The sequence below is a fragment of the Gastrolobium bilobum genome, unplaced genomic scaffold (assembly GCF_033153095.1).
Source record: "Gastrolobium bilobum isolate Gb01-03AN ecotype WA unplaced genomic scaffold, APGP_CSIRO_Gbil_v1 utg7116, whole genome shotgun sequence".
Taxonomy (NCBI): domain Eukaryota; kingdom Viridiplantae; phylum Streptophyta; class Magnoliopsida; order Fabales; family Fabaceae; genus Gastrolobium; species Gastrolobium bilobum.
In genome coordinates, this window is record NW_026897985.1 from 253,089 (window position 1) to 264,762 (window position 11,674).

General features: G+C 40.0%; 1 protein-coding gene and 1 non-coding gene across 2 annotated transcripts; both read right to left on the minus strand.

Moving 5' to 3' along the window:
- Positions 1-5,651: 5,651 nt before the first annotated feature.
- Positions 5,652-7,635, minus strand: LOC133311938 (uncharacterized). The gene is made up of 2 exons (XM_061513069.1): positions 6,671-7,635; positions 5,652-6,564 (listed from the first exon to the last, which is right to left on the minus strand). Exons 1-2 carry the CDS (start codon positions 7,633-7,635, stop codon positions 5,652-5,654), a joined length of 1,878 nt encoding a protein of 625 aa, XP_061369053.1.
- Positions 7,636-10,419: 2,784 nt separating this feature from the next.
- Positions 10,420-10,525, minus strand: LOC133311944 (small nucleolar RNA R71). Its single transcript, XR_009751613.1, has one exon. It is a non-coding gene; the product is annotated as a small nucleolar RNA R71 (small nucleolar RNA).
- Between the last annotated feature and the right edge of the window lie 1,149 nt (positions 10,526-11,674).

Here is an 11,674-nt window from a genome sequence, read left to right on the forward strand (position 1 = left end):
AAGGAGAGAATCTACAGAGGGAACTACCGCTGCTGCTAGTGCTGGCTCATCATCTGGCTCTGGTGCTACTGGTGGTGGTGGTGGTGGGGCTCCATCAGGTTCATGAGTCGCTTTCCATAGTGCATGCCTGATTGACTCATTCCTCATGGCAATAAGATAGCTCTGGATCATTTCTCGCGTACACTTTACATCACGGGGCTCTTCCTCATATATCTCCACTCCAGCCCGCAAACATAGATGTTCAATCAACGAGCTATGGGGTAGGCGAGCATCCGGGTTGCCTTGAGTGATGACATATACTATTTGATCAGACAGGATAGAACTAATGTTGAGATTCTCATATGCTATGAGGGTATATAACAATACTACTCTGTCAACATTTACATCACTCAAATTGGTGGAGGCGATGACAGTAGAATTAATGAAGGTATGCCAGAAAATAGCCTCTGGATTAAGATCCAGCCTATCCAGCTTTTCTGGCACCTCCGGTTGCCCACTCTTTGCCTTCCACTCAGAATGTGGATAAGTGATGGCAATCCGGACTCTCTCAGCTATATCCGGCATATCCTCCCAATAAAGGCCTCTTCCTTCAAAAGGCTGCATCCTGTTGAATGTTTGCTGGAAGTGGCAGCTCTTGCTAGGGTCATATATGGTCTGAAGGTAGCTGTCTATTGCTGAAACAGCAAAAAAGACTTCCTTCCCTCTCACCCAAGTCTTCCTGGTCTCCGCCACGGTCTCATTGTCAGCATTATCACAAAACTCCTTTAATACTGTGCTGGAGCTGGGCTCAAGGAATCTCACTAGTGTCTTTCACTTTCTTCTCTCAATTGTTTGCCAGACTGGACAATCCTCATCCAAGGAATAGCTTATTGGCCTCTCTGAAATAATCTTCTTGGGCAGGTACCATTTGAAGTACCGGTCTTGGTTGTCAGGTGTCGGGAACCTGGTACTGTCAAACTAAGAAGATGAAGAGGCCCTGGGCCTCTTTGTACCAGAGGAGCTGCCAGTCTTCTTACAACATGTAGTTCCCTTTTTTTATTTTTCACCGATTGTTTACCCTGCACACAGAAAATACCAATAGAAAACAATATTCATCAGGGATGTATTTTCAATCAATATGACAATACAGGTTTAAATTATCTATAGCTCCACAACTCAACGTATATGCTTAGAACCAATTCCCAGATTTTGGTTCATGATAGTGGCTCAATAACTCGAGTAGGACTGGCAATATCAGCAATACGAGTTCAAAGTTATGTAATTCTATCAATATACCATTTCATCAATTGCGGTATACCAACATCAACCAAATACTGTAACTTGTGTGTCTTAACTTTAGAATTAACATTTATGAATCCTAATACTATGTGGCAGTGAAGAGAAAATCATCTTCAGAATAATGTGTAGACAGTCCAAGTTGCTCACATATATAAATCCTCAATGTACATTATCAGTTTACACAAGAAAATTCATCATCAGAATTCTAATACCATTGCATCCCATTCTAAATATAAGTGTCTAATGATTACCAACACAATGAATCTAATTTGGTAACATGACAGGCATTCCTCAATTATGAATAGCAAAGAAGACACAAAATCTATTCAGCCCACAAGGTCACACATTACTCAGCCAATATCTTCACTGTCCTTTTATGCACCAAACAAATACCCAAAATCATGAATTGTGTATATGCCATCCCGTATGTAATCAACCCCAGCAAATTCCCAATTTACTCTTTGTGCACATAATATTTATATTCTTCTATCTTGTACCTTCAACATTATATCAAACATTATTCGTGCATGTTTAAATAGGAGGCATCAACCAAACCATGGAAAAATTAATAATCCTCTTGCACAATCAAAGAATTTTAATCAGAGCATAGTGTATGTAAAAATCATTCAATCCAACTATCTATCAGTATGAGCAGTGGGCTATTTCAATCATAAAATCCAACCAATGTTGTGAATGAAAACAATTCAGGAACCAAAAGATATCAGAGAATTAAGAGTAATATCTTGTCTCTTGCCATGGCTGTAAATTTTTTTTGTAATCCCTAGTGTAGTAGAAACCTCAAATCGGGCTTGCTGTGGTTCTTTACAATGGTGGTTTATGACTTTGGTGGTCACCAATACAGTGGCTGAAATAATGGGGTGGTGATGGTTATGTGGTGGTCAGGTTGTGGTGAGAAGGGTGTTGGTCGAAGGTGTGAGGAACGATTAGAGTAAGGTGAGGCACGACGGAGTTTGGGTGTGCGGTGGTTAGGGTTCTTGGTTGGTGCAATGGGAATGAAGATGAGAGGGAGAAGGAGATGGTGGTGGTGTTCCCGGTGAGAGAGTAGAGAAGAGGAAAAGAGTTTGAGAGAGAAGAAGGGAGTGGTCTGCGGCTGAGAATGGTGGTCGGAAGGAAGAGAAAGTGAGATGGAAGAAGAGTGAAAGAGAGGGGGAAGGGCTGACGGCAGAGGAAGAAGATTAGAGGAGGGGGAAAATTTAGGGTTTTAATTTTAAAATTTTGATTTTGGGGCTGGCGCTGACAGCGTGGGGTTCACGCTGTTAGCGCGAAGCTCTATGTAAGTTTTGGACCCTTTGGCGCTGTTAACGTGAATCTCACGCTATTAGCCCGAGTCCTTCGTGAGTTTCTGACGCTGACAGCGTGGGATTCACGCTGTGAGCGCTATACCCACGCTTACAACGTGGACTTTCTTGTGGAATTCTCACGCTGACAGCACCAACATGGCGCTAAAAGCGTGATACTTACTGTGGAGTTTTGTTTTCTGGTGCTACTAGCGCGATCTTTACGCTAGCAGTGCCAGTTCCCAGACTTATCTTTTTGCTTCTTATCACCCATTTTTACCATTATTTAATTTTTGTTTTCATCTAACCTAAAAATTAAATCAACTAAAATAAAATTTAAACAAGAAATTAAAATTTTGCTACTAGGTTGCCTTCCAATGAGCGCTTGTTTAACGTCACGAGCCTGACGTGAACAGTCTAAGACTTGGGTGAAGTCAGAGGGACAGAAATCTTGTCTTGATTCACCTGTCCTCCATAGTTTAGTTTCAGCCTACAACCATTAACCTTGAAAGGATAATCAGTGTCTATAGGAGAAATTTCTATTGTTCCATAAGGGTATACCTTTTTTACAACAAAGGAACCTGACCAGCGGGATTTAAGTTTACCTGGAAACAATCTCAGTCGAGAATTGTACAATAATACCTGTTGTCCCGGCTCAAATTCTTTCGGAGCTATCTTCCTATCATGCCACCTCTTTGTCCTCTCCTTGTAGATCCTGGCATTCTCATAAGCAGCTAACCTGAACTCATCCAACTCATGTAATTGCAGTAATCATTTTTCATTAGCTTTAGTTGGTTCAAAATTCAGAAATTTAGTTGCCCAGATAGTCTTATGTTCTAATTCAACAGGGAGATGACAGGACTTACCGTACACCAGTTGGAATGGTGATATACCTATGGCAGTCTTGAAAGCTGTTCTGTATGCCCAGAGTGCATCGTCAAGCTTCCTTGCCCAGTCCTTTCTAGTGTTGCTCACAGTATTTTCCAGGATCTGCTTCAGCTCTCTATTGGAAATCTCCACTTGTCCGCTTGTCCGAGGATGATATGGTGTGGCCACTTTGTGTGTGACTCCATACTTCTTGAGAAGAAACTCAAATTGCTTGTTGCAGAAGTGGTTTCCTCCATCACTGATGATGGCTCTTGGAACTCCGAATCAGGTGAAGATATTCCTCTATAGGAAGGCCACGACTACCTTAACATCGTTTGTCGATTGGGGTACTACTTCCACCCACTTGAACATATAGTCCACAACAACCATGATGTATTGGTTGGAATACGACACAGGGAAGGGTCCCATGAAGTCAATTCCCCATACATCGAAGACTTCCACTTCCAGTATGCAATTCAGTGACATCTCGTCCTTTCGGGATATGTTTCCCATCCTCTGACATCTGTCGCACTTCTCTACGAACTCCTTCGAGTCTTTGAATATTATGGTCCAGTAAAACCCACTTTCTACGACCTTCTGTGCAGTTCTATTCCCACCAAAGTGTCCTCCACAATCTGACACGTGGCAATGCCAAAGAATCTTTGGAATCTCCATCTCAGCTGCACACCTATGAATAATCTCGTCAGTACATTGGAAATATAAGTATGGGTTATCCCAGTAGTACCGCTTTGCATCATGCAAGAACTTCTTTTTCTGTTGCCATGTGAGTTCATCAGGAATTGATCTCACAGCTTTGTAATTCGCAAATTCAGCGAACCATGGTCCGGATCGAACTACCATCACTTGTTCATCAGGGAAGGATTCTTTTATTTCAATCTCAGGTCCATCTTGCAGTTCTTTGTCTTGAGTCCTTGACAAGTGATCTGCTACTTTGTTTTCAACTCCCTTCTTTTCTCAAATCTCCATATCAAATTCCTGGAATGGAAGCATCCAACGCAGCAGCCGAGGCTTCGCATCCTGTTTACTCATGAGATACTTCAATGCAGAATGGTTAGTAAAAACAATAACTTTAGATCCTATCAAGTAAGGTCTAAATTTATCTAATGCATATACTACAGCTAGCATTTCTTTTTCAGTTGTGGCATAATTTACTTGTGCCTCATTTAACACCTTGCTAGCATAATATATGACATATAATAGTTTATCTTTACGCTGACCAAGTACTACTCCAATTGTGTATGCACTTGCATCACACATGAGCTCAAAAGGAAGGTTGCAATCAAGCGCCATCAGGACAAGCGCGGTTGTCAGCTTTTCCTTCAGCAGATTAAAGGACTTCAGGCATTCTTCATCAAATTTAAACTCAGTGTCCTTCATCAACAGTTGACTCAATGGCTTTGTAATCTTAGAGAATTCCCTGATGAATCGTCTGTAAAAACCTGCATGGCCTAAGAAACTCCGAACGCCCTTCACATTAGCAGGAGGGGGAAGTTTTTCAATTAACAACAATTTAGCTTTATCAATTTCTATCCCTTTTTTAGAAATTCTATGGCCTAGTACTATTCCATCTTTTATCATAAAATGACATTTTTCTCAATTTAGAACTAAGTTTTTTTCTTGACAACGCCTCAATACTTTAGCTAAATTAACTAAGCATGAATCAAAGCAAGAACCAAAAATTGAGAAGTCGTCCATAAATACCTCCAATGATTTTTCAAGCATATCAGAAAAGATGGAAAGCATGCACCTTTGAAAAGTAGCAGGTGCATTGCAGAGACCAAACGACATTCTTCTGTAGGTGAACACTCCAAAGGGGCAAGTGAAAGCCGTCTTTTCTTGATCCTCTGGTGCAACAGGTATCTGGTTGTAGCCGGAGTAACCGTCTAGGAGACAATAATATGCATTTCCGGACAATCGCTCCAGCATTTGATCAATGAAAGGGAGAGGAAAGTGATCCTTCCGTGTGGCATCATTTAGTCTTCTGTAATTCACACACATCCTCCACCCAGTTATGGTTCTGGTGGGAATCAGTTCATTGCTCTCATTCTTGATCAATGTAACTCTGCCTTTCTTTGGCACTGTTTGGACAGGACTTACCCATATAGTGTCTGAGATTGGGTAGATCATTCCGACATCAAGGAGTTTCACTACTTCCTTCCGAACTCCATCTTTCATAGTAGGATTGATTCATCTCTGAGGTTGTCTCACAGGTTTGATGTCGTCTTCCATCAGTATTTTGTGAGTGCAAAAGGAAGGATTGATTCCTTTAAGATCGGAGATGGACCAACCTATGGCTGTTTGGTGGTCTTTGAGCACTTTCATCAACTTGGTTTCTTTAGTCTCAGATAGCTCCTTGTTGATGATGACAGGATACGTTTCTTCATCTCCTAAGAAATCGTATTTTAGATTAGGTGGAAGTTCTTTTAATTCCACCCTTGGTGCTTCATTTATGATGTCTGACTCTTTCTTTTTCAACTCTTCTGTTGGAATTTCAGCATCTTCCTTCGGAGGATTTTCATCAAAGAATTCCTTTTCTTCTTTAAGAGTCTGATCTTCTTTATTTTCAAGGAAAAGTTCTTCGAGAACGTGCACCCGGAAACAATCACCATTATCCTCTGCATGCTTCATAACTTTGAACACATCGATGGTGACTTTTTCGTCGTCTATTCTCAATTCCAGCTTTTCGTTTTCCACATCAATCATAGCTCTTGTTGTGGCAAGGAATGGCCTACCTAACAAAAGAGGCATGTCTCCTTCTTCTTCCATGTCGAGGACTACGAAGTCAGCAGGGAAGTTGAACTTGTCCACTTTGACAAGTAAGTCTTCTATTACTCTGTTTGGTCTTCTCAACATCCTGTCAGCAAGTTGGAGCAATACTATTGTTGACTTCAATTCAGAAATTCCGAGAGATTTCATCACAGTCAGCGGCATAAGGTTGATGCTTGCTTCAAGATTGCACAATGCCCGACCGACATTAATGTTGCCTATCGCAATTGGGATGTTGAAACTCCCTGGATCTCGAAGCTTTGGTAGAAACTTTCTTTGAATTATGGCACTGCACTCCTGTGTGAGCCACTGTTTCACATTCCGGCAACTTATGCTTTCTAGACAACAGTTCTTTCATAAACTTAGCATAGTTAGGCATATTAGCTAAAGCTTCAGCAAATGGAATATTAATTTGCATCTTTTTTAATATTTCTAAAAACCTGGCATGTTGTTGCTTCTGTGCTTGCCTTGACTTTATGGGATAAGGTGGTTTCTCAAAGAGAGAGAAATCCCATTGCTTCTTTGGAGTCTCTGCAGCTTTCTCCTTTGCTTCCTGTTTGTCTTTTTTAGCAGGTGTTTCCTCCTCTTTTTCTTTCTCTGGTTCAAGAACTGGTTCGTCTGCTTTCTTTTTTTGAACCGCCTTCGGTTTTTCTTGAGGAGTGATGACAATTCCGCTTCTTGTAACAATTGACTTGCATTCTTTTCGAGGATTGATTATTGTGTTACTTGGAAACTGACCTTTAGTCCTTTCTTCTAGTTGTCTTGACAGTTGGCCAATATGGTTTTCCAAGTTTCTGAGAGATGCATCCTGATTTTTGTGATGAGCCCTTATCTCATTCATGAAGGTGTTAGTTTTCTTTGTCAACTGTATCAGCGCTCTCTCTAGCTCAGATGGTGGAGTTTGTGGAATTGAAGGAGGTTGTAAATAATTGTTGGATTTGTAATCCAGACCTCCCCCTTGAATTCTCCATTGGTAGTTGTTTCCTGGAGCATTGTTATGGTTTCTTTGAAAATTTGGCAGTGGTTTTGGTTCATACCAGACTCCATTAACTTGTACAACATCTATTTCTACCAATGTTGGGCACACGTTACTCTCATGCTCGCCTTTGCAATACTCACAGTTAACCGAGTCAACTTGGGCTGTGGAAAGTTGCAACTTGTCCAACTTTGCATTCAAACTAGCTATCTGTTGAGATAGGATCTTTTTTTCTGCAAGTGATGCACTATTGTTTCCCAACTGCAGAATTCCCCTTCTTAGTTGAACTGGTTGAGTTGGTTGAACTGCCATTGATGCGTTCTCAGTCCTCGCCATGAAGTCGATCAGCTCCAAAGTTTGAGCTGCTGTCTTCCTTGCTATGGTCCCACCGGCTGCACCATTGACAACCATTCTAGAGTCTGGTGTCATTCCATTATAGAAGACTCTGACCTTCTTTCCGTCTGGCAGATCATACGCGGGGCACCTTTTGATCAATTCTTGGAATCTGGTCCAAGCTGCACATAGAGTTTCTCCTGGTTGTTGAGTGAAGTTGGTTATTTCATTCACCAACTTGTTGTATTTCTCCCTAGAGAAGTGCTCTGCGAAGAATTTGGCTGCCAGCTCATCCCACGAAGAATTCTGATGCTTATGGGGGCTTGTCTATCCAACCATTCGAGAGCTTTCACTGTTACAGCAAAAGGGAACAGTCGGAGTCTAATTGCATCATCTGACACCCCGTTATGCCTGGTAGTGTCATAGATCCTCAGAAATTTGTCTATGAAATCATGGGGGTCTCCATAGTCTTCCCCGCCAAATGGGTTTTTCTCCACCAGGGTTATCAGTGCTGGCTGGATATCAAAATTATTGGCTTTGATTGGTGGTCTGATGATGCTAGAATTTGGCCTTGTGAACTGTGGAGCCAAGATTGACACCATCAATTCCTCCTCCGATGGTGGTAGATGATTAGCTGTCATCTGATAACTCTGCCAAAAGAGAGTTAAATTAGTATTTTTTTGATGAATTTGCTACATAAATTCCATATAAGTTGTCTTGTTTGCATGATAATTGAGCTAATTATTGTATACTTATGATTAAGTGCTTTGAGATGACTAAGTATGGAAAATAAGACAATATTCCTTGATTTCGTATAAGAAAAGATGAATTGTTAAGTGTTTGTCTTTGCAGGAAAAATTGACGTAGGAATGCTGTAGCAAATGAGCTGAAGAAATGATGATATAGCAATCGCTACAGCATGACAGCGTGGACAAAGGAACAACCGAACTTTTGAATTTCAAAAGTTAGTTAATTTCCAACAAATGGATAAAACACCAGCAAGCAAGGATCAAGGACGATTTCAAAGATTGAGTCTTATCCCAAAATCCCAAAGAACAAGGACAACAAACTCTTGTTCGATCAACAACATTATTGGCACAAGAAAATCAAAAAGATCAAGATCTTATCCAATCAAGTGCCAATAACACAAGAAAATCAAGAAGATTAAGATCTTATCCAATCAAGTGCCAACAGCCCAAGAAAATAGGGATAAGATAAGGCTGCAACAGCACAACTCATGAATTTTCACTCCCAAACCTAAAGCCCAAATAACCAACCACCTTTTCCTATTTAAAGAGGACTACATTACGAATTCAAGAAGGCTGGGAAGAATGTAGCACCCACACCATGTTTTAGAGAGAGAAAGTAAGATTCTTGGAGGAGGAAGAGCTGCTGGAGCAAGACTGTGACGGAGTTTTCCTACAACATTCGTTTTCATCTTCTTTTCTTTTTTCCAATTAGTTCTTTCTTCCTTTTCTCTATTTTGTTTAATTCCATTATGAGCTAATTTGCTCTATAGGTTAGGTGATAAAGTACCTATGTTGTAACATTGAGATGTATGCCTAAACTTTGTTTTATTGATGTTTAATTAGTTATTCAACGAGTTTTCTTATTCTTATTCATGTGTGCATGTCGAGAGATACATGTGTGATATTGAGGAGGTTGGGGCCGAGAGGTTTCCGAATCCAGACCCTTGTTGAATTGTGTGGATTAATTAGGTTAAGAAATTTAACTTGATTAAGTTGTGGGTAGAGAGATTATTCACCCCACATAGCCTTTGAACTTGAACTTTAACAATTTAGTAATTAGTTTTGCCATAGAGATGTGAGAATTAGTTATTGGGTATATATGTTAGGTTGGCCAAAAGCCCCAGCATACCTTAGTGTTCGATTACTAATTAAGCATTGATATAGCATCGTTTCAGTATTGCTGTATCTGGGAAATTGAACCTGACCTATATCTCATCCATCATTTTAATACCCTGGAATTAGTTTATTGTTTTCTTAGTTTAATTATCTTTTATTTTACAAACCCAACCATAAAAATTAATCCTTTTCTAGTTTCTTTACTTAAATAATCATTGCTTTATAAATTATCTCCGTGGGAACGATACTTGGACTCACACATCCCTTTATTACTTATGACACATGTACTTGCATATTTGGGGATTGATTTAATTGATTTCAAATTGCACAACAAGTTTTTGGTGCCGTTGCCGGGGATAATTTCTTTAAAGCTTTTTATTTAAGTGAATAAATTCTCTCTTCTTTCTATCTTTTCTTTTCTTTTCTATTTCTTTTCTTTCACCTTTCTTCTTTTCTGTTTTCAAGTGTTAATTGCAGCGTTTGAGCATTTCTCCAACCAAGCAAGAAGTGAACTTTAACCTTGAAACTGAAAGGACGTCTCAAGCTCGAATGAGACACCAAAGACGTAGCAACGCTACAGCATTACCTAATATGGCAGCAAGAATGGCAGAAGTAAGAGCTAGCAATGAAGAGCCAATTCAATCTGAGATCTCAATCAACGCACAAAGAATCCTGGCACTCAAAAACCTTCGTTCTCCAATTGTTCAACCAAAAATTGCAGCACAAAATTTTGAATTGAAACCGATCATGTTTGAGATGCTGGAAACAATTGGCCTATTCAATGGGATGCCTAGTGAAGATCCACTTCTCCACATCAAAAATTTCATGAAGGTAGCAGATAGCTTCAAGATACAAGGGGTTACATCAGATGCATTGAAGATGAAGCTATTTTCCTACTCTCTCACTAACGGGGCTAAGGCATGGTTGAACACATTACAACCAAATTCCATCTGTAGATGGGAGGACATGGCTGAAAAGTTCTTGATGAAATTCTTTCCTCCCACAAAAGCAATTCAGTTAAAGAATGATATAGCAGCATTTCAGCAATATGATGGTGAAACACCTTATGAAGCATGGGACATATTCAAGGAATTGCTGCAGAAATGCCCTAATCATGGTATACCAGAATGGATACAGATTGAGACTTTTTACGATGGACTTAATGATCAAACAAGGGGTGTAGTTGATGCATCAGCCGGAGGAGCTCTCTTAGCTAGGACATTCACTGAAGCATATGAAATCCTAGAGAGGATGGCATTTAGCAACTACCAGTGGTCAACAGAAAGAATGAATACACCAAAGAATGTTGTTGGAGTGTTAGAGCATGATGTTGTATCAGTGTTGGCAGAACACATTTCATCTTTGAATGATACAATCAAGTCACTCAACCTCTCTGCCAATGCTAGAGCACATCAAGTGCATGCCATAACCAATGCTATATCATGTGTTTTCTGTAATGGTCCTCATGTTTATGATAACTGTCCAAAAAACCCTCAATCTGTTTGTTTTGTAGGAAACTATAACATGAACAGTTCATATTCAAACACCTACAATCAAGAATGGGGTAATAACTCAATTCTTTCATATTCACAAGGACAACAACAAGAATTCTCTGCTACAACAACACATTCAAACAGAATTACATTCAACACAGCAACAGCCTAGTCAACAAGTTGATACATCAAATTTGCTAGAAAGCATGCTGAAAGACTTTATGGCAAGAAGTGATGCCCTTATCCAGAACCAAACTGCATCTATCAAAAAATTAGAAACTCGGATGGGACAATTGGCAGAATCAATCAAAATCAAACAATATGACACACTTCCTAGCAGGACAGAGTATCCAAGGAGAAATGAATTGGAGCATATCAAAGCCATTGAAATAAAGAATGGAGAAGAACATGTCAATGCTATAGCAATATCAGGTGGTGAAGCCGTAGATGAACCAGAAGTTATAAAGAACTACCATGAGCAGAAGCAGAATGCATTAAATCAGAGTGAAGAAGTTGCTGAAGAGGTAGAATTTTATGATCAACCCGAAGAATCTCAAATTGCTGGCACTGAGAGTACTGCTATAGCAAAACTACAGCAGGGTCAGATCGTCAGCAAGACAATCATACCACCATCTCCTTTACCTCAAAGGCTACAAAAGCAACAAGATGCCATGCAAAAAGTGCAAACCTTGAGTGATCTTGAGGCTAATGTGAAATTGATGCCTATGACTCTACTAGAAAAGATGGGAATAAGGAGCATAAGGTCTACAAAGATGA